The sequence below is a fragment of the Vipera ursinii genome, assembly GCF_947247035.1.
Source record: "Vipera ursinii genome assembly, chromosome: 1".
NCBI lineage: Eukaryota > Metazoa > Chordata > Lepidosauria > Squamata > Viperidae > Vipera > Vipera ursinii.
The window spans coordinates 286,819,484-286,843,707 of NC_139512.1; the positions used below are offsets into that span (position 1 = coordinate 286,819,484).

The window sequence follows — 24,224 nt, forward strand, 5'->3', positions numbered from 1 at the left end:
TTTGCAAAAAAACAAAAACAAAAACTCCCTCTGAAAGCCTATTGCAGGGCTAGGCAATCTTGGCTCTTTTTTATGACTCGTGGACTTCAACTCCCAGAAATCCTGAGCCAGCCATGCTGAGGGGAAAGGGAGAGGTTTCCAAGCTGAGCCATGCTGGCTCAGGAATTGTGGGAGTTGAAGTCCTTGAGTCATAAAAGAGCCTGCACTAGAGGAGTACATTAAAATTATTCACAGGGTTACTTCTTTAGGAACTAAACTTTTAGAATCTAAAACAGCTAATTCAAAAAAGCCATCAGGAAAGAACCTCACATTTTTCATCTGCTTCTGTCTTTTGGAAGGTAAAATTAGATAACAAAATAATCTATTTCCTATGTTAACATCTCTGCAATGAAATCAATAAAGGTAACAGGAAAGAAATGAGAAACTTTTTTCTGAATGTAATATGTCTAATTTAGCTGATGCTAGAAAAAATAGTATCTCGTACATACTCTTGAAAACTATTTTGAATCTAACCATCTATTACAACTAAACCACTTTAAATTAAACAATTCTTAAGAATGAAATATTCTTAATTTGAACTTTACTTTTACTGTTTGGACTGTTGTGTGTTTTGAAAAATAGATTATTTAGAATCTAGTTATGTTGCACTTCAGTCTTTAAATAATTAACCTAGTATATACATAACAATATATGATGTTTTCCATGGTGAGCTTAACATCAATAACATTTATTAAAAAGGCTAAAATAATTTCTGGTGGTATTACCTGTACATTAAAATTTTGTTTAGTCACAATCTTTCACTTTTCACATTCTGGAAAAGCAAAAGATGTTACATATGTGCATAAGCATAGTCAGTACCATATGCCTTTTTAAAAATATCAAACATACAAAGAAACAAAAATAAGTCCAAAATATCTGTGTTACATCCAGAAATGCCAACTTTGCAACCAATATTTCTCATCCCTAACTATGGCAACCTAAGGATACCTGCATACATGCAAATGCTTCTCTGGGATCAGTAACGCAGCAGGGATTGCTTTTTCCTTCCAGTAACAGATTGCTGGGAAATACCAAACATGGCCTTAAGAATTCCAATGTTTGTTACAAATTTTTCTGGATGTGGTTGTTAAGAAGCCTAGAAATGCCAGCACAAATGCATCACACTTGCTGAACATGCACACGCAACTAATTACAATCTTCAATGATATGTGATATATCCAGGGCTTTTTTTCCCATAGAACACTCAGAACGGCATTCCGGCACCTTTTTTTTCACGCACGCATGCGCGCGCGCGCGCACACACACACACACACACACACAGCTGAAGGAAACTTCCGGAGAGCCAAATTCTCCTCAGGCAGCCAGCCAGTGCAGAGCAGCAGAATGCACCACAGCGACAGGCCTTCAGATGGCTCAAATTGAAGGAAATGCGATATGTACAGGCTAATTTGAAAGTGGGAGGGTAAGAAGGGCCGAGTGTGAACAGGTTGCTTAGCAACCTGCTTAAGCAGTCTCTGTAACTTTCAGCTCCTGGTGCCTTGCCTTTTTTAAGCTGGGAAGTTGAAAAAAAGGCTAAAAAGAAGGCAATAGAGTGCTATCAAGGAAAATGTATAGATATAGCCAGCAAATGTTTAAGGAACCTTTATTTTTCATACGCTGTTCGAATTTTGTTTTAATGCCATGGTGATACACAATCAAATGTAGTCAGTCTTTTTTTTTTTAATCCCAAAGCATCTGTTCATTAAATACAGTATAACAAAGTTTTGGATGATGGAATTATTTTTTACCTAAGGATAACTAATGATAACAGCTCTTAAATCTGTTATTTTGTTTTATTTTTGCACAAAAAAATTGTATAATTTGCATTTGCATTCATTTACAAATAGAATATGTTGTTAAAATGTATTGGTGTTGAAATAATTAGTGCACACATATACCTAAAACCAGTTTATTGCATTTGGCAATTGTACTAAAAAATAATAATTCATTGTCAACCAATATAATTCATTTAATTTGAAATCAAGTGAAAAATTGATTTAAATTATTTTATTAAAACAAATTAATGGCAATTCTTTTATAAGAAGTTGCCTCAAACAAAATGAGTTTGACATGCCTGCTCTAGATAGTTGAATGCTCCAAAATAAATTCTAGACCAGGCCTGTACATACTGCCTACCAAGCACCCTTGGACAGAGCACAGACTTTTTTTTTTTAAAAAAGTAATAAAATCACCACCACTGCTCTGAAAATCATGTTGTCTAGTGCCTCCATGGCTTACCATGACCATGAACTCCAACACTGTAGATGCTCCTCCAGTCACCAAATCATTGATTAGCCCACCAGCATTCCTTTGCAGACCACAAAGATTTTTAATGTATCAGTATGGGCCTTTCCCTTCTACAAGTCGCACAGACCTCTTCTAGATTTTCCTCTTGCCTTTCCGAGTTAACTCCTTGGTCTGTCATTGAGCAAGAATTGACTTCGTAGGGAAGCATATTATCACTTGATGTATACTTAACATATGTTCTAACTTTATTTACCGATTATATAATATTTGTATGCAATCCACATGGCGAGGTTTGGGGCAACTTACAATATTTTTAAAATCATAAGATTAAAACATAAAAGCAGGGCTTTTTTTCTCATAGAATGCTCAGAATGGTGTTCCGGCACCCTTTTTTTGCACAAAAAAAAAAAAGCTTTTGCACAAGCTATGCTACTCCCTCTATTGGCTTTCAAAAGCCAATAGGAATTGCTGCTGAGCATGCTAAAAGACCTGGCCGGCAAACGTTGCACCGGCAAGTTGCCTGCAGCGAAGGCGAGTAGGCAGGAACTTTGCATCCCTCCCTGCTGCCCAACTATACCATCTCAACTAGGTAAGTAAGAGAGGACAAGGAGTGGGAGGTAGGTTCTGCAGAGTCCATGTGCACTCCTTCCTTGTGCTCACCAGTGTCAGCCCGGCTACCTGGTGCTGGACCTGTGCCACTGTCGCCTCACCCTGTGTGCCTAAGTGGCCGCCCTGCATTGTCTGGCCCGCACTGTCTCTACCGCCCGCCCCGTGCAGCCCCGCCATATAGAGCGGGCCCCGCTGCTCCCACAGCACCAGCCGGCCCCAGGGGGGCAGCCTGCCACCAACACCACTTGCACCTGTGACTGCAGCAGCACTGCCCCCCCGCCTCCTGAACCCACAAAGATGAGAGTTCCGGCACCTTTTTTTTTTTTTTTTTAGAAAAAAAGCACTGAATGTAACATAAATAGACCAAAGCTCTTTGGGACCCTCAGTCATTTTTAAGAATGTAAAGGGGTCCTGAGACCAACATGTTTGAGAACCACTGGCCTAAAAGTCCTCCAAGCTCTGAGACAAAAGTTTGTTTTATCTGATTGGGAAAGAAACCTCTTAATGTGGAATAATAGGCTAGAGTTCTCCACTTATATGAAGATAGTTTCAATATATTTATTAGTGGTGGGGGGCAAATGGTTTCATTTTAACTTGTCTTAATCTCATTCCAGACCCATGCTCAAGGAGGAAAAAAAGTGGTGCAGACTGATGAATGGAGAAATGAATCTGTAGAAGAAAGACTGGAGTATGCCCTTGTTAAGGTGAATTTATCACCTGTTTGATGAGCTAAAATTTGATCTGTTGCCTCTTTGATTAGATTTATTCCTAAGGGGGAAAGTTGCTGGAGAGCACCAGTTCAAGTCTGTCATGCTGTCAGGGTTCAGCTTTCCAGAATTTGTTCTTGATGAATTGAGAAATACAGTGTGCTTCCAATGGCCCATTTGGGATCTCAATTGGCAGAACTTTTCTTGAAGAATAAAAGTAAATGGCTATTCACATTGATTTAGATCTAGAAAAGTGTCCTTCAAGTTTGGCAACTTAAAATGGGTGGACTTCAGCTCCCAGAATTCTGAAAATGTTGCCTGGCTAGGAGTGGAAATCCACACATCTTAAAGGCACCACACTTGAAAAACATTGTGAACTTTCTTCACAGGCTTCAATTTAGAACCCCCTTCAAAGCATCAACACCTTGTAATGAAAAATGGAGGTTCACCTGAGGCAAGGCCATAACAATTTCTTGCTGCAGCTGGCTTGAAACCAGTTGCTGTTAATTGCACTTAGCAGATCTGAAGCTGCCAATATGAAAAGGGAAGTGTAATTTTGAATACTTCAAGAACAGTTTGTCTATTTTAAATCTTAACTCAGAGATCCTTTTCAGAATACCCACACTCCAGTGAGATAATGAGGAGGCCTCCTGCTGGTGAATGCTTGTCCCTTTGCCAGGCTCCTTCAGGATTATTTTAGAAAGAGATTGAAAACATTGCCTCTTATGCTTTTAACATGAATTGATATTACTAATATGTTTCATTTCTCTTGGTTGTTTTTTTTACTTTAAATATTCTGTAGGTTTACTTTTGAATTCAGCTCTTAGTATAATTAGCCTGTTTTAACACCATTGAATTACTACAGTCTCTTTTTTGAAAGGTTATTCTTGAGGGCCCCAGTTTTGTAAAATGCAATAGATAAATGATGCTTGTTGTGGGAAGATATAAACCATTTTAATGTCTAGATGGTTGCTTTTTTCTTCCAGGGCATTGATAAATATGTGGTTGAGGATACCGAAGAGGCTAGGCAAAACAAAGAGAGGTATCCCAGACCCCTGAATATAATTGAGGGGCCTCTAATGAATGGCATGAAAACAGTTGGCGATCTTTTTGGAGCTGGCAAGATGTTTCTTCCTCAGGTAAAGAAGTTTTCATTAGCTTACCACAATTTAGTTGTGCAATTAAACTTTCCACTAATGCTTTATTTGGCTTGAGGGAGGATCACTGTCCAGTTTTTAGCGCTTCAAGATGTTGTAGTAGAATATAGGAGGTTGCCTTCCACCAAGCCAGACAGTTTGTCCATTTTAGCTCAGTACAGTTTACTCCTATAGGCAGCAACTCTCTAGAGGCTGTAGTGACTTACACAGACACATACACATTTTCATATCCCAAGTTTCATTAGTTAAGTATAATGGAAAAGACATTCCTTTACAGTGAAAGAATTCTGAGTCCAGGAAATTGGTTGAAATATCAAAAGTGAAGTGGCTCACAATTCCTCTACTGAAATACCTAGTTTCCTTTAATGGAGAACCGGGAGTGGGAACAAATAATATGTCTGGTCTGTTTAAAAATGGAGAATTGGAAATTCTTGCTACATCTATGTAGCTTTCTTTATAGTAATTTACAAGGGCTAGTCCATAGCCCTTAACATTCCTAATGATCTTCTGTCCAAATTCAGATTACATTCAACCCTGTTTAGCTTACATTACTAGGATTTCCCCTAGTGCAGTCTACCAGATCTCTCTTACAGCTCTTGGATTTCCTTTCATCTGTCTGATCCTGAGTAGCTTTTTTCCCCAAGCTTCATTCAGGTCAAGAATGTATTAACAGGGGAGATCAGTGTAACAAAATTACTCCAAAAAGCCAAGGAATCAGTTTTCATCTAATGAACCAGCAAATGCATGGGGAAGCCCAAAGAATATCATTGGATATAACAGATCTCCCTCCCTTACTGAAATAATCGTCAATTGCCAGATGACCTGAATATGTTCTACTGTAGGTTTGAGAGGAGATCACTGTCAGCTATTGCTACTCTCCTTCTTAGATACAACAACAGTAGCCAAATCTCGTATACCTATCTCCATCCCTCTGGGCTCCCCACCTCTGGTGATCTTAGAAAAAGATCTGCAAGGTCTATTTCATACACAAAAGATCGGAAAAGCACTAGGCCTAGATGGAGTAACTCTTTCTTGCTTGAAAATCTGTGCTGAATACTGATTCCCATCTTTACCCACATCTTTAAGAGCTGAATGACTCTGACATCTGTAGTTATGAAGACCTGGCCCACTTGAAAATCATGGATCTGCTCTTGGATGCCTTGCAGTTTGTCTACTGAGCAAATACATCAGCAGATAATGCTGTCAATATGGTACTGCATTATCTTGCAAAATTTTAACCCCACTGACCTATGCATGGGTCCTTTTGTTGACTCTAGATCAGCATTCAATACCATCATTCCAGAAACTCTTCACTCTAAACTGATTTAGTTGCCTGTGCCTGTAGCTGTAGATGGAGTACTAGTTTTTTGACAAATAGGAAGCAACAGTTGAAGCTAGGGAAAATCATATTGAGCACCTGACAATTATCACAGGGACCCTTTAGGGCCATGTGGTCTCTGCATTGCTCTTGTCTGCCTATAACAATCACTGCATCTCTAAGGATCTTTCTGTACTGAAGATTGCAGATGATACAACAGTCTCATTCGAGGTGGAGATAAGTCTTCATACAGACAGAATGTTGTATAACTGGCCCTGTGGCGCAGCTGGAACAATCGAGCTGAACACACAACTGTAAAGATATGAGTGGATTTTTAGGAGGAATCCTCCTATTCTACCACCTCTTACTATATTTAATAGCACAGTATCAGCAGTAGAATTCTTCAAGTTTTGGGTTGTATAATTTCCCAGGATTTGAAATGGACATCTAACATTAGAACCACCATTAAAAAAAGCACAACAAAGAGTGTTCTTCCTGCATCAACTCAGGAAGTTCAGACTGTCCCAGGAGCTATTGATGCAGTTCTTCTGAGGAATGATTGAGTCTGTCATTTGTACTTCTATATCTGTCTGGTTTGGCACAGCAACTAAGAGGACAGGTAGAGACTCCAAATGATAGCTAGGACTGCAGAAAAAACAATTGCAACCAGCCTGCCTTCCATAGAAGATCTGTATTGTATACTGCGTGGGTCAGAAGGAGAGCTGAGAAAATAACTACAAATCCTTCACATCCTGGACATAATTTGTTTCAATTCCTCCCTTCGGGTTGCTGCTATAGTTTCAGTTCCTCCCTTCGGGACACCGCTATTACACAATTAGACACAGTGACAGTCTTTTCCCTTGTGCCATCACACTGCTGAACACCTAATCCTCACAGTATTGTCTTATGTCTAAGTATACGTATTCACCCATGTTGCATGACTGTAGTAGTATTGTCCTTCCCATCTTCTCTACTATCTCATTGTTGGTATCGTGATTATTATTAGCCTATTGCTTTGCATCTACACTTGAGAGCTTCTGTACCAGAGACAAATTCCTTGTGTGTCTAATCACACTTGGCCCAATAAAGTATTCTATTCTACTCTACTCTACTCTACTCTACTCTACTCTACTCTACTCTACTCTACTCTACTTGAACGTAATGTATTGGAAGGATTTCTCTAAAATGGCAGAAAATGGAGAAACTGGTAAAGGAGTTGCTTAGATCAGGGCTTTTCAACCAGTGGTATGGGTACCACCTGTGGTACATTGGCACCTGGCATGTGGTATGTGACCATCCTAGAAAAGGGGTAGTGGGGGAGCGGAATGAGCTGAACCAGTGGCAGCACCACACAAGCCTGAGCAAGAGATGGCTGGAGCTGCAGGGTTGTCAGGGCTCAGTGGAACCGCCAGGATCAGCGCTTTTTCGGGGCTATCAGGGCTCAGTGGAAACGCCAAGATCAGTGCCAGGCTCCAGTTGGAGCTCGGCACTGATCCTGGTGCTTTTGCTGAGCCCAGAAGAAGCGCCGATCAGCTGGAATGTTGCAGCATCTCCAGGGTCTTGTGGTTTACATTCATATTTATGATGGTCACAGTGTCCCAGGGTCATGTGAAGTGACCAAAACCTGCTGCAACCACCCAGCAGTGTGTGTGTGTGTGTGTGGGAATAAAAACCAAACACCTCCCCAACCCACTCTCGCTGCCAATCCTCAGCAGAAATGCTTGGACAGGAGGAAGAGCGCCACTGGGCAGGCAGGCGTTGTGCTCGGCTGTGGCTTTGGTGGCACTTTTTTCAGTGCCATTGTAACTTTGAACAGTCACTAAGCGAACTGTTGTAAGTCGAGGACTACCTGTACTTCATCACTTTTTTCCTCTTTTTTGGGGGGTGGGGGTCATCAAGTTTTTGACACCTTGCTAGGCGACTGGTGGTACTCGGATGTTGCCATATCCTAAAAATGGTACAATGGGTGAAAAAATTGAAATGCCCTGGCTTAGATATTACTAGGTTACTTAGTTGGTATTTATTGATAATATCCTGTTTTGGGGGCCTGGTATGGTTTACTTTCAGATCAATTCATTGGTTGCTATAATCTTGAATAAGCCTTTCTATACTCTCATGGTTCTTTTTCTGAATCTGAATATACAGGTTATTAAATCTGCTAGAGTTATGAAGAAAGCAGTGGGTCATCTTATCCCATTCATGGAGAAGGAAAGAGAAGAGTTACGTGCATTGACTGGTAGCACAGAGGAAGAGGTGAGGCTGCAGTTTCAATCCTTGATTCTCTTAAATTAATTTTAGTTGCAGTTGTGTTATAGATTTTTGTGTGGGTCAGGAATTCACGGCACGTCATGGCAGCAACTTCTGCAATAAATAGATCCTCTTATATGAGCTCTCAGTCAGAGGAATGGGCAGCTGATTGGAAAACATAAAGTTGTCCATTTGCTATTTTGCCAATAAAACGAACAGCAATAGTATGCTACGTAAGGATCCATAATCATAAACTTGGTACTTAATTGGATGAATGCTCAAAAGACAAAAAATAACAGTAGCAGGAGCAGTTTTTGCCTCTCTGTTTAGCTGAATTTTTCTGTACAGTATCATTTTCAGTGATAAGAGCGTTCCACTGATTTGTCTATCTCCATTGCCAGCTTTGTTTTTGCGCCCCTTCTTCACATTTGGTAGCTCTCCCCTTCATTTTATAAGCTAATTTTGTGGATTGCCTACCTATACAATCTCATAAGGCCTCAATTCAAAATATTGTTTCTGAGCAAAAAGGTGTGGAGCAAAAGGGTGCTAGTGGTCACTAGAGAGTCAGTTAATCAGCACAGAAGTGTTGGATGAATCAGATCTTTTAAGATTCATGTCACTAAATGCATGTGCAATCCTATTACTCTATTGGCATTTTTAAAAAAATCTGCACTGTTCTTAGTTTTAAAAGCATTTTGTGGTTTTATGTATATAACATGATACAATTTTGAAGTTGAAAAATGGATTCTGGAGACATGCAAATTAGTTTGGGAGGTGTGAATCAGATTGGTTCACTTCCAAAGGCAGAGCAAACAAAATCCTTGGACTTCCATGCTCCGCAGCGTCTTGTCTTCGGAAGCATCTGTCAAGCTAATGTGTAGTTACTCATTGGAAGCAGTCATGAGGCTGGAAGAAACCTGATGCTTTGTGCTGTAGCAGATTTCTTTCATTCCTAATAGGCATGAAAAAAATGAAATAACAGCAGTTGTTCTTGTAGTTCAAGTTGTTGCGAAGGCTGGGTTGATTTAGGAACAAATTGTGAATTTTATGCTGTCTTTGGCATTTGGGAAGGGAGTGAAATGAGGTAAAGCAAAACGCTGAGTGAAAAACACAACAATCAAGAAGCTTACTAGCTTTAAGATGTATTTATTTAGCAGCCATGTGTTTATTTAAAAAGGGGGGGGGAATGTGTTGTGAATCAGTATGGAATTAGGCCACTGCTGTATCATTACTTGCTAATAGTTGGTATATGCTACAGTCTTTTGGAAATTCTAAATGCTGCTATTCTAGTGTGTGTGGGAATCTGCTGGCGTCTGAATACGAATTTTATCATTGTGATGCTGCTGTCCTATCTCAAAATGAGGTGCATATCTCCTGGCATAGAAGCTCCCCTGAGTGTAGTTACGCCCCAGAACACTCGCTATAGTGCCAAAGGAACAGCAAATATAGAACACTGGTTATTATCTTTCAAAACGGATGGCTTTGCTGCAGGCTTGTGCCAGGATTGAAGAGGAAAGCTATTTAGTCCTGTTCCCAATTAGTCTGCTTCAAATCATTTAATGTTAGAAATATCTTGTTTTTATCCCAAAGATGTCTTAATAAATATATGCACTGGTCCACACTGCAGCCTAGTCTGAGCTTAGCCTATTTATTTATTTATTTATTTATTTATTTATTTATTTATTTATTTATTTATTTATATATATTCCATTTATATCCCGCCCTTCTCCGAAGACTCAGGGCGGCTTACAAGCTTAGCAGTAGCCTTCATTCTATGTATATGCCTGCTTATTAGGGCTTTCACACACACCCCAAGCGGCATTATTACAAAGTCAGCTTAATTGCCCCCAACAATCTGTTTTTTCCCCCCATTCCCATCAGTTTTAGGATTCACCTAGCAATTAGGCCTGTGATTATTGTTTGACCATTCCACTGTGACTTTTTTTCCTGGCTTGATTAAATGAGCATGCCCTTCAGCTCCAGTCATGCAGGTTTTCATGAGTGTAATGCATAATTATGCTGGATAGTGCAATACCTTGGCATATTCTAGATGTTCATTTCCCCCCAATTCTGCTACATTTTAAGAAGACAGAAAAAGTTAAGCATTATAGTAACTCAGAAACCCTCAGGCACCAAAACTTTTGTTTACATTAAGGTTGCAAGCACAGGTATCTGTAAGGGAAGATAACAGCTTCAAGATGGCAGCCAGGACTGAAGTCTTAATATTTTTACATTCATGCGATATATGCAACAGCTATTTAAAAAGAGCAGAGCTTTCAGAGCCTAGTTGTGCATGCCTGTTTTATGCTGATTTGTCCCCTTGGATATCTCATAACACATGTTATACAGTATATATATATATATATATATGGATTGCATACCTGTTTGTTTGGAAAACCAGCTATGCTATAATCAGGATAAAGATGGGGGGGATGCCTTAAAGAGCCAGAATTACACAGACATGTTGACTTTTCCCATGAATCTCTTCCCAGAATTCTTACTTGTTTGAACATGAGAGCCCCATTTGAGAAAAACATGCCTATATTAGCACAATATGGTATGCTAAAGTAGCAGGGATTGATGTGTGTGCCTCTGTTTCTTTTTTTAAAACTGGTTTCCTCAGCACTTTTTTCATAAGAAACAAATTTAAAAACATGGATATGCCACTATCATATATAGATTAATGACACTTTGCCTTGAAGAAATTAATATGTATAAACATTGATATCAAAATATTCACTAAATAAATCAGCAGAGGAACATGGGATCGTAGAAGTAGGGGCTTCAGTAGAGAAAATGCTACGGCAGTGCTTTTTCCTTTATGGACAAGAATTTAGGGAACTGTGGTTCCAATGTATTGGAGAAGACTGTGTTACAGTGCTCTGATTGAATGACTGTCATTTGTGCCACTGGTAGATGCCTGTTTACAAATAGTTCCTTTATTGAGGCCATGAGGAATGTTCTGTTATTTTGTCAAAATATTTTTTTTAAAGGACCCCTGTGTTTTGTATTCAGAAAGCTTGACTCTCACGGGGATAATATTGCTGGTTTTTATTCTCATAAGGATCAAATTAATGGATTGAAGAAATGACTGTATTTTTCACTTCATGGTCTGTTGAGTTGCAGCAAACTGCCTAAGATGCAAAGTGATTTAGCTTTTGGTAATGGAGAGGGAGAGAAAGGAACACTATTTGGGGGAAGGAGACTCCTCCTTATTGTCATAGTCAAAGGAGGTGGGACCACAATCCTCTCTAACAGTAGCTAATTGCTGTGCTTGCCTTTCCTTCACTATTGCACCCTTTTCACTTCAGAAGCAGTTCTTCTGCCCAAGAGTCAGTAGCTGGTCTTTCACAGATCCAGGTCCATTTAGTTCTCCAAGCTTTTAACCATTACATAATACTGGTTCTCCCACCGATGTAGGGAACTGGGCTATAGGGGCACTGAAGCAGTTTTTTTTCATCCTTCTGTTTATTGTCATACCATGTCAATATATTATTTTGTGTCTGTCAGCTGGGGCTTTCTTCCAAAATGTAAAGTGGTTTGAGGCAGGCTGTTTTGACTTCTGGAGAATTACCATGCTGTGATTTAATTGAGTTAAGTAAAACTTTATTCAGAAGTAAAAAAATACATGAGATTCATATGGATTTGTGTGCTCAATTGTTGCAATAAGCCAATCATTCATATGACAGGAATTGCTCAGAAATGAAGTCTGTATAAATTCTAAAAATGGCTTAATTTTTGCAGGATCCTTATCAAGGAACTATTGTGTTAGCCACTGTGAAAGGTGATGTCCATGATATTGGCAAGAACATTGTAGGAGTAGTTCTGGGCTGCAATAATTTCAGGTAATGAGACTCGACCTTTTGATCTTGCACATACCTCCTTGTACTGTAATTATTTGACAGGCTAGAAATGTTTCCTGCAAGTGGGACATTTAATAACTTGGTTAAAGTGCTAGCGTTCTGAGGGAAGCTTAGATTGTTTTAATCAACATTTATCAAATATGTTTGTTTATATCATTTAAAAAGTACCAAGTCTAAAAACCAGGTGGTATACATGCAGTTTATCTGTTTACACAGGAAAAAAATAGTAAAGGCTGACATAGTTTTGCCAGCAGACCTGGGTACCCCAGGATGATATGGAGTTTGTCTAATTGTTGCTATTGGGGTGGGGTGGGGCAGGGCAGTGAGGTTTTGTTGGGTTTTGTATTCGGGGTTTTATTTATGTAAACCACCCTGAGTCATTGTGAATGAGTTGGGCAGCCATATAATTTCATAAATGTATTAAACTTGCATGAATCTCTACAGGATATTGTGTACTGGAATAAAAACATGGGCCAGTTAACTGTTCCATCACCACCACGCTTTTGGCATCAAGTATTTTAAACTTACTCTCAAGAACTCTTTGGAATAAATTATGAAAGTATATACGGGAACATAAAAGCTCTGCAGAAATTTGATCAAAATAGATGGTTGATTTGAAACTGTTCAATTTCTCCCTAACTGGGCATATTCAGATATATATTAATCTGAGAATTTTTGTCTGGACATTGGGTACCCAGTTCATAGGTCAAAGTCCTCAGGATTTGCAATATGGCAAGCTGTCTTGAAATGCTTGGTAGCAGTATTGTGGAGTTCCTCAGGGGTCGGTCCTCTCGCCTCTCCTGTTCAACATCTATATGAAACCGCTGGGTGAGATCATTCGTGGCTTTGGAGTTGGGTATCGTCAGTATGCTGATGATACCCAGCTTTTTCTTTCGACCCCAAACCACCCCAGTGATGCCCTCAACGTGATGTCCCGTTGCCTGGAGGCGGTTCAGGTCTGGATGGGGAGGAACAGACTTCAACTCAACCCCGACAAGACCGAGTGGCTTTGCATACCTTCATCCCGGGTTTATTCGGATATTCCATCTCTTTCTATGGGGGGTGAATTATTACCCCCCGTAGATAGGGCTCGCAACTTGGGAGTCCTCCTAGATTCACGGCTCACCTTGGAAGATCACATGGTGGCTGTGACTAGGAGGGCTTTCGCCCAGGTTCGCCTGGTGCGCCAGTTGCGGCCCTATCTAAGCCGGGATGATTTATGCACGGTCACTCATGCGCTCGTGACCTCTCGTCTGGACTACTGCAACGCTCTCTACATGGGGCTTCCCTTGAGGACCACCCGGAGGCTCCAACTGGTACAGAATGCAGCCGCGAGAGTTGTGTTGGGAGTCTCCCGATGCTCCCACGTTACACCTCTGCTCCGTGAGCTGCATTGGTTGCCAGTTGTCTTCCAGGTGAGATTCAAGGTACTAGTAATGGTGTTTAAAGCCCTACATGGCAGGGGTCCGGAGTACCTTAGGGAACACCTGCTGCCAGCATCAACTTCCCTTCGCCCTGTGCGTTCCCACAGAGAGGGCCTCCTCAGGGTGCCACCGGTCAGAGAATGTAGATTGGTGGCCCCCAGGGGGAGATCTTTCTCTGTGGGCGCCCCAGAATTATGGAACCAGCTACCAGTTGAGCTCCGGACGGCGCCCGATCTCCGCTCCTTCCGCCGCGACCTAAAAACATACTTGTTCGAACAAGCCGGCCTGGCCTGAGGGGGGATTGGGGGGGGTTATTATTATTTTATTGGGGTTATTTATTATGTATTAATTGTTCTTTTAACGGGCATGTATTTAATTACTTTTAACTTTTGTAATTTTGTATTTTATTCTTGCCCTGTACACCGCCCTGAGTCCTTCGGGAGAAGGGCGGTATAGAAATATTAATAAATTAAATTAAATTAAATTAAATTACTGCCCAAGAAGTTCATTTCTCAATTATCTATTGTTAAATAAGAAGTCGCTGGACTTAATAGAAAGTGTAATTCAAGCAAGTGGGGTAATAACTAAGAATGAGGCAGGAGTTGTATAAGCAGGCTCAAGTATAAGGGTAGATTACAAGTCAAGTGTTGTTCTCTTGAGTGTCCTCACAGGATGATTGATCTTTTTTGTACACTATGATAATAGAAATGGATTAATTGAGCATATGTGCATGTTGATTAGCAAACTGCCCTTTCTTTCCCCAGAGTTATTGATTTGGGAGTTATGACGCCATGTGACAAGATACTTAAAGCTGCTCTTGAAAACAAAGCAGGTACACACAAATGTGATTTGTATAACTCCAGTTTTGTGGCATTTCAAGAATATATTTGCATCATATGAAAATGTGCATCTTCAAATGCTCACTAAGAAAATGTAAATTAAAATGCAAATTAAGGTGATCATTTCTACAATCTTTATTTTTTCTTGAAAACAGAATCCTTAAAATACATTATTTTTTATTTTTATTTTAATTCCATTTATATCCCGCCCTTCTCCGAAGACTCAGGGCGGCTTACAAGCTTAGCAGTAGCTAAGAATAAAAGTTTCATTTGATATTAAGTAATCCAGACATGTCAAATACAAGGCCCGGGGGCCAGATCCGGCCCGCGAAGCGGTTTCATGTGGCCCGCGAAGCCATCCTGGAAACAGGGAGGGAACGGCCCCCACTGCCTTGGCCCTGGCCCAGAGACCCCCAGATCTGTCCCACTCCTGCCCAGGCCCCCATAGGCACCCTTGATGCGAACGATGTAGAGCTGGCCACGCCCACCCAGTAGGCCACACCCACCCTGGCCATGCCCACCCAGTAGGCCACGCCCACTCAGGCCATACCCACCCGGCCCCCTGAGGGCAACGGCAATGCTGATGCGGCCCTCAATGAAATTGAGTTTGACACCCCTGAAGTAATCCATTGGCAGATGTGGTTATTTTGGCTCAACCTCAGTGCAATGATTTACTTTACCATGTAAAAGTGTAGCCAGCTTATAAAATTCAATTTTCTTTTATTTAAGGGTAGGTTCTATGTTTATTTTCACCAAAATATCTAAGGTGGTTTCAAAAGTAAGTTAAAATTCAAATACTTTTTTTTTAAAAAAAATCATTTTTAAAATGCCTGGAAGGATACACATTTGAGGTATTTAGAAACTCTAATCCTACCCATTTCACACATGAGTTGAATATTCAGGGTGATATCTCTAGATTCATAAAGTTAGAAGAAAGTTGTAAATTAGATCCATGGCTTCATTTAACAAATGGATTGCATTTTTACCTTAAAGTTTAACATAGATTCTGAGGGAATAGAGAACATGTTGGAAATATTTAATTATTTATATTTATAGATATAATTGGCCTGTCTGGTCTTATCACTCCATCTTTGGAAGAAATGATATTTGTTGCCAAGGAAATGGAGAGGCTAGAAATAAAGATTCCTTTGCTGATTGGAGGAGCAACTACTTCCAAGTAAGTTAGGGTTGTTGTTTTTTTGCTATAGGCGGGGATGTTAACCTAAATACATTGAACTGCTTATGTAAAAAAGAATATGATTTCCAAAATTAACTTTTATGTTTCTTTTAGATTATTTTAATCAATACTTATTAGATACATTTATTTATACCATTTTAAAAGTACCAAGTCTAAAAATCAGGTGCCTGAATCCTAATTTACATTTCAGAGAATAATAATAATAATAATAATAATAATAATAATAATAATAATAATAATAATAATAAGAAGAAGAAGAAGAAGAAGAAGAAGAAGAAGAAGAAGAAGAAGAAGTTTGAAGGGACTGTGGAGGTCATCTAGTCCAACCCCCTGCTCAGGCAGGAAACCTTATACCATTTCAGGAAACCCTATACCAGCGGTAGGCAACCTCGGCTCTTTTATGACTCATGGACTTCAACTCCCAGAATTCCTGAGCCAGCCAAGCTGGCTCAGGAATTCTGAGAGTTGAAGTCCATGAGTCATAAAAGAGCCGAGGTTGCCTACCCCTGCCCTATATCATACTGTGAGTTAAGGAGCAGGTGGGTGGAGCAACAAAGTAGCTAAACCCTTGCTGATTGGACCCTCTGCTTTTAAACTGCCAGATGCTGCTGGGAAAAGCTACAATACTGTGAGTTAAGGAGAAGGTGGGTGGAGGAGCAAAGTAGCGGCCCGTGTGAGCCTAACGGCACATGAATCATATAACCAAAAATCAGAAATAGTGGTACATTCACGGCAAGTGCATCTGAGATTCCTTTCATCTCAGCATGTCTGGCTTAGTTCAGTGCAACACATGTTTCGCAGCACTCTTTTCAAACTGGGAAAGTGTCCTATCTGTACACAAATCACTAGTCTACAAGGACAGATTATTCATCTAGGGTCTGTAATCTGTGCTCTTCAGACAGAAATTAGGTGTTCAGTTCAGCCCTCTTACTCTACTGAGCCTCCGCGCTATCAGCCCCCTCTACCGCAAAGATCCTGCAGGAGAAGGGCAGTGTGGACAACGGTGGGATATGGCAGGGTGACAGCTGTGAACCATAAACCCAAAGCTTTCGCTGTGTCCTTGCATAACAGATACAGTGCCCTTGCTGACCTTAATAGGGACATTAAGGAAACAGGTCAAGGTAATTGTGATGATAACTCAAATAAGCAGGGGACCATGGTCCGAGATGAACTTGTTTTTGACAGGGAGAAGTGTGAATCAGGTGTTATACATCAGTCATGCAAGAAAAGAAAGGTACCCAAAAAGAGAAGCCACCTTCTGGTTGGTTATTCAATTATAAGGGATGTAAATTTAGGAAAGGATACAGAGGTTTCAAAAGAGGTCAGGTGTCTTCCAGGTGCTACTGCCAGTAGGGATAAGAAGCATATTTTCAAAATAGTCAACAATGCCACCAATGACTGTGATATGGATGTTATTGTACATCTTGGCATTAACAATCTGTCCCAAAAGGATGTACTCTGTGTGTGCAGAATGATTTCCAGAGCTTGGGGCAGGAACTCAGCAAATAGGCTGTAGGCTCACTTTTTCAGAGGTCTTACCAGTGTATAAGGAGCAAAATGGAAAAGGCCAGTGTATAGCGGAATTTAATATGTGGCTAAAGGAGTGGTGTAAAGGAGAAGGCTTTGGTTATATTAGTCACGATGTCTGTAGCTGGTCCAATGAAAAAATGTACAAAAGAGATGGTCTGCATCCATCCAAGAAAGGGACTGAGTTACTTGGCAATAAATTCACAGCTTTTCTGGTGGAATAGTTAAACTAAACAACGGGGACAGTGAGTTAATTGATACAGTTATTGATTTCCTCACTGAAAAGGAGATGTATAAAACTGATTTTATTTTCAGTATGAGTACACATTTGTTCTAGCAAAAATGAATTTGGTTTTGCAACACTTAAGAATCAATACATGTTTGCATTAACTAAATTTGCATGCAAAGGTCCCAGGAGAATTGTAATATGTCATAGACTGAAGATTAAAAAAATGTAATGGGATGAGAAAGCCTAAACTAGAAGAAGTATTTCAAACTATTTCTTCTAGTTATAAATGGCTGTTCTAATAGCAGTCGATGTATGCTGTAAATTTGTGCCACTGTGTAGTGAGAATTACCTTTGCAGCACTGAAAATGAAATCATAGTTTTTAAAACATGTAAAGCTGGCATTCTGGGGAATCTGAAAAGAGAATCTGGAAGATTCAGAGAATGATAGAATTGGAAGATACATAAAAAATGTCATCTGCCTCAGGCAGGCAGAATTTATCTAAGAAATGTAACCTCTTAGTTACCAATTAGTTTCCAGTATATTATGCTAGAACTTCTTGAAAATAAATTTTCAACCATCTATATAATGGATATATTTCTTTGATTCTTTGTGATGTGTAGTTGGCTGTCGTTTCCTTAAAGGAGAGGATGAATTTACCAAGAAGTTAGATTTCCCATCAGAATATAATCATATATGTACATTAAGATGCTTGTGGCTGTTTTTTCATATAGTTATTGTTTTCTTAGGTTTCCTTTTATGTTATTACAGAACTCACACAGCTGTAAAAATTGCTCCACGGTATAGTGCTCCTGTCATTCATGTCCTGGATGCCTCCAAAAGTGTGGTGGTTGTAAGTTGTGATAAAATTTCTATCTGAAAATTTATACCATTTGGTGCATCCCAGATGTATTAAGATTATAACTCTTAGTGCCTTGGCTATATAATTGGTAATTCTGGAAATTGTAATCCCCTAAATCTGTAATAAATAATACTCTCAGGAAGTGATAGTCCAAACGAACATGAGTAGTAACTACCCTAGTTTCAGATCTCTGCTTTTTCCTCCTAGACACAGGTTGCTAAAATATTGTTGGATTTTAACCTGAGGGACCCTAATTACTATGCAACAGCCCTTATTGTTACAGAATCCTATAAGGAGTGCATGCATGGAACAAATAGGCTATAGTAATTTATTCTTATTTGCATCAGCTGGCTCATTTGAATAATTTACTTTTTAATTTTGGTCTTTGAACAGTTTTGCATTTGTAAAGAAACCTTATTCCAAATGTCCTAAAAGATTTTTTTTATGGAAACCCACCTCTTTGTAAATGTCTGTAAAAATTCTGTATTCCTTGAAGTTCTTTTGAACCCTTCAGTATGAACTTTCAGATTTGTTGAGTTCTCCTTTCTTCATTTTGGACCTTAAGGAAAAAACTCCCCCACCCCCTTCCTCTGTTGTATATTCAGGGGGGGAAACTGATAGCAGGTTTTGGTGTTTTTTAATGTTCTAGAAAGTTAAGAACAGAACTTATTAGACTTTTGTATTGCTTCTTCAGCCATGATTGACTATATATAAGCAGTGTCTCAGTCCACATTAGCCTGCTTCTTCTGTACACTGTATATAGTGTATAGTGAAGTATAGTGTAGGTACTGGTTTAAGAGTTGGGCATTTTCACATTGCTATCTGACATCACATCAATAATACATGTTCAGTGGGATCATTTAAGCGTATGAAGTATATATTTTTTATTTTTTATTCCATTTATATCCCGCCCTTCTCCGAAGACTCAGGGCGGCTTACAAGCTTAGCAGTAGCCTTCATTCTATGTATATTTTTTTATTTATTTTAATTCCATTTATATCCCGCCCTTCTCCGAAGACTCAGGGCGGCTTACAAGCTTAGCAGTAGCCTTCATTCTATGTATATGCCTGCTTATTAGGGCTTTCACACACACCCTAAGCGGCATTATTACAAAGTCAGCTTATTGCCCCCAACAATCTGGGTTCTCATTTTACCTACCTCGGAAGGATGGAAGGCTGAGTCAACCTTGAGCCTGGTGGGACTCGAACCTGCACTAATTGCAGGCAGCTGGTGTTACTTAAGGAGGCATTAGCCCACTGCTCCACCAAGGCCTGCTTATTAGGGCTTTCACACACACCCCAAGCGGCATTATTACAAAGTCAGCTTAATTGCCCCCAACAATATGGTTAGATGAGGCTTTTCTTTTTTTAAATAAATATATTTTATTGATTTTTTAATATAAACATCTTGATATTTGGTAAATAGCGTGTTGTCCGGGTTTATATTTACAAAGTAATCACTATCGATTAATTTCTATATTCCAAAATCCACATTATAGTTTTGCTTGATTTTCTCTTCTTCCAATAATATTCTCTTTGCAACCTAAATTAATACAATTCTTATTAATTTGATAAGTAACAATTAAATATAAAGATTTTTCTAAAATTCCTACCAATAATAATCTCATCAATATCATGCTTCTTTTCTATGTGGTCATCTTGGTTGCCTCATCACATATCCTGTTTACAATTCTTATTTAAATTTATTTTCCCTACAATGTTCAAAACATTTCTACTGGTTAAAATTTTCCCAGAATCAATTACTTTAAAGTATTTAAATCTGTTTTCATATCTTAAAAAATAAGTAAGAAAAAGACAGAAAAGAAAGAAATTGAAAAAGAAAAGACGTGAGAGAGAGAAAAAAAGGAGAAAAGAAAAAAATAATATACTACTTAAAATACGTCCCTCTTGAATTATTTATTTCCAAATTCTTTGTTCTTTTTACCCATAATTAAACCTGTTTAATCTTTAAATTTTCCATTTAATAAATCCAATCATCTAATCTTTTAACTCTATTCAAACCATTTTTCCCATTTTTAGTTATCAATTGGAATTTTCTTAAAATCAATTACATTTAAATATCTAAAACATTTCCTTTATGTTAATCATCCCACACATTTTTATAGTTCTCATATTGAAAAACAAAAGAAAAAAAGATACTGTCTTACTTAGAGTTCATCCCTCTTAAACTAAAATCTTTCAATTTCTTCAGCCATATTCAAACAAGTGTTTAATTTTTAAATATTCCCTCTGATACACCCCATCATCTAATTCCTCAATTCTCACTTTAGCCCTCTTCTTTTGCCAAGCATCTCTCCCGATCAATATATTCCGTTGCATCAGTCTTTCCATAATCTTGTAAATGTTGTTGTGGATATAGTAGGCAAATCAAACATCAAGTCTTTGAAAAAAGAATTTGCCCCTTCATATTCATTGAAGATTTCTCTCATCATCCCTTGTCTCCCCATTTCTTGTGGTACTCCCAACGGCTCAGCAATCCATTTTGTCAAATCTTTTTCCTTATCCTCAAATTTACTTTGTAATCTTAGAGTTATTTTTTCAATTTTCAATGATTCTTGTAAGTCCTTCTCTACTTGAATCTACACTAGCTTATGTTCACTTGTCTGCTTTACATGATCTCTCTCATTTTTTGTTTTCTCATCATCTGATTTTTGTGACATTAAATTGAGAATGCATTCATTTAAATTTTCAAATTCATTTTTAATTTCCTCATGTTTTGAAGTTAATATCATTTGCATTTGTTGTAACAGAACAAACTTTTCCTCCTGGTAAGTATTTATTTTTTCTTGTTATGTTCTTTCTGCAGATCTCTGATGCTCCATAATGACCAAAAGTCCTTTCTCTGCCAATCACTTTAAAGTCGCAAGTTAAAAAATATTTATAATCCAGGAAGGTCAACTTTTTCTAAGTTTCGTAGTTCTCACTTTGTAGATAGTCCAGCTGTTCCTTGTTTAATCAACACCTTGAAGGTCACGACAACAGGCTTCTTTTTCTGGGCTGTATATTTAGGGCAGTATTTTCATCCTCACTAGATGTCAGTACCAGTCCACCTTTCAATTCCCCCCTCCCCTAAACTTAATTTGTCGCTTATTCTTCCCTTTAAAGGAGGATGGAACAAAGACACACACACCCTCACTTTCGGAGGATTTTTTACTTCTGGGGTTTTTCTTTTTTTCTCAGGAAATCAAGTCAGGTAGAAGAGAGAAAATCAATATTCTTACCCAGTTCAGTCACGCTGTTTACAATCACGCTTAGTTTAGTGCTTTTTGGCTTTGGCTGCATGTAGCTTGGGCTAGATTCATGAGTGATGCTAGCCTTTCTTCCCTCAGTTTTTGGAGAGCTTTCCCCATACTTCCGGATTGACCGCCATCTCCCCTGGATCGACGGGGCTTCCTTCCATCCTTGCCACCTCTCTGGGGTGGCTTTTGGCCCATTTAGGGTCCCCTTCATGGATTACTGCCTTGTCGTGGCGAAGGGGCTTGCGTAATTCAATGAAGCTATGAGCTATGCCGTGCAGGGCCACCCAAGACGGACAGGTCATAGCAGAGAGTTCTGACAAAACGTGATCCACTGGAGAAGGAAATGGCAACCCACTCCAGTATCTTTGCCATGAAAACCCTATGGACAGTACCAAAAGGCAAAACGATATGACGCTGGAAGATGAGCCCCTCAGGTCGGAAGGCGTCCAATATGCTACTGGGGAAGAGCAGAGGGCTAGTACTAGTAGCGCCAGAAAGAATGAAGCGACTGGGCCAAAGCCGAAAGGACGCTCAGCTGTGGATGTGTCTGGTGGTGAAAGGAAAGTCCGATGCTGTAAAGATTTTTTCTCCATAGGAACCTGGAATGTAAGATCCATGAATCAAGGAAAACTGGACGTGGTCAAACAAGAGATGACAAGACTGAACATTGACATCTTAGGTATCAGCGAACTAAAATGGACAGGAATGGGTGAATTTAATTCAGATGATCATCAGGTATACTACTGTGGGCAAGAATCCTTCAGAAGAAATGGAGTAGCCTTCATAGTCAATAAAAGAGTAGGAAAAGCAATACTGGGATACAATCCTCAAAATGACAGAATGATCTCAGTTCGAATCCAAGGCAAACCATTCAATATCACAGTAGTCCAAGTCTATGCCCCAACCACCAGTGCTGAAGAGGATGAAATTGACCAGTTCTATGAAGCACTACAGCACCTTATAGAACTAACACCAAAAAATGATGTTCTTATCATCATGGGGGATTGGAATGCTAAAGTAGGAAGCCAAAAGATAACTGGAATAACAGGCAAGTTTGGCCTTGGAGTGCAAAATGAAGCAGGGCACAGGCTGATAGAATTCTGTCAAGAGAATACGATGGTCATAGCAAACACTCTTTTCCAACAACCCAAGAGACGGCTCTACACATGGACATCACCAGATGGTCAACACAGAAATCAGATTGACTATATGCTCTGCAGCCAAAGATGGAGAAGCTCTATACAGTCAGTAAAAACAAGACCAGGAGCTGACTGTGGCTCAGACCATGAGCTTCTCCTTGCAAAGTTTAGGCTTAAACTGAAGAAAGTAGGGAAAAGCACTAGGCCAGTCAGGTATGAATTAAATCATATCCCTGTTGAATATACAGTAGAGGTGACAAATAGATTTAAGGAATTAGATCTGATAGACAGAGTGCCTGAAGAACTATGGACAGAGGTTCGTGACATTGTACAACAGGTAGCAACCAAAACCATCCCAAAGAAAAAGAAATGCAAGAAAGCAAAATGGCTGTCTGAGGAAGCTTTGCAAATAGCTGAGGAAAGGAGGGAAGCGAAAGGCAAGGGAGAAAAAGAAAGATACACCCAATTGAATGCAGAATTCCAGAGAATAGCTAGAAGAGATAAGAATGCCTTCTTAAATGAACAGTGCAAGGAAATAGAAGAAAACAATAGAATAGGGAGGACCAGAGATCTTTTCAAGAAAATTGGAGAAATGAAGGGAACGTTTAATGCAAAAATGGGCATGATAAAGGACCAAAATGGCAGGGACCTAACAGAGGCAGAAGAGATTAAGAAGAGGTGGCAAAATTACACAGAAGAACTATACAAGAATGAGCTTAACGTCCCTGATAATCACAATGAGGTGGTCACTGACCTCGAGCCAGACATCCTAGAATGTGAAGTGAAGTGGGCCTTAGAAAAGCTGAGCAACAACAAAGCTAGTGGAGGTGACAGTATTCCAGCTGAGCTATTCAAAATCTTAAAAGACAATGCAGTAAAAGTGCTACACTCAATTTGCCAGCAAATTTGGAAAACTCAACAGTGGCCACAGGATTGGAAAAGATCAGTTTACATTCCAATTCCTAAGAAAGGCAGTGCCAAAGAATGTTCAAACTATCGCACCATTGCACTCATTTCTCATGCTAGTAAAGTCATGCTTAAAATCCTACAAGCTAGACTTCAGCAGTATGTGGATCGAGAACTACCAGAAGTGCAGGCAGGATTTCGAAGAGGCAGAGGAACTAGAGATCAAATTGCCAACATACGCTGGATCATGGAGAAAGCTAGGGAGTTCCAGAAAAACATCTACTTCTGCTTCATTGACTATGCTAAAGCCTTTGATTGTGTGGATCATAACAAACTGTGGCAAGTTCTTAAAGAGATGGGAGTACCAGACCATCTTATTTGTCTCTTGAGAAACCTATATGCGGGTCAAGAAGCAACAGTGAGAACTGGACACGGAACCACTGATTGGTTCAAAATTGGGAAAGGAGTCCGGCAAGGCTGTATACTGTCGCCCTGCCTATTTAACTTATATGCAGAGCACATCATGAGAAAGGCAGGGCTAGATGAATCAAAAGTTGGAATTAAGATTGCCGGAAGAAATATCAACAACCTAAGATACGCAGATGATACCACTCTAATGGCAGAAAGTGAAGAAGAACTAAAGAGCCTCTTGTTGC

At 39.5% G+C, this 24,224-nt stretch overlaps 1 protein-coding gene across 1 annotated transcript in view; it reads left to right on the plus strand.

The window, feature by feature from the left end:
• Positions 1-24,224, plus strand: part of MTR (5-methyltetrahydrofolate-homocysteine methyltransferase) — an 89,053-nt gene that overhangs the window by 42,515 nt on the left and 22,314 nt on the right. The window contains exons 19-25 of the mRNA XM_083349907.1: positions 3,510-3,599; positions 4,589-4,741; positions 8,223-8,330; positions 12,069-12,169; positions 14,376-14,443; positions 15,507-15,627; positions 18,174-18,255. Coding sequence (XP_083206033.1) covers positions 3,510-3,599; positions 4,589-4,741; positions 8,223-8,330; positions 12,069-12,169; positions 14,376-14,443; positions 15,507-15,627; positions 18,174-18,255 — 723 coding nt within the window. The remainder of the gene's footprint in view (positions 1-3,509; positions 3,600-4,588; positions 4,742-8,222; positions 8,331-12,068; positions 12,170-14,375; positions 14,444-15,506; positions 15,628-18,173; positions 18,256-24,224) is intronic.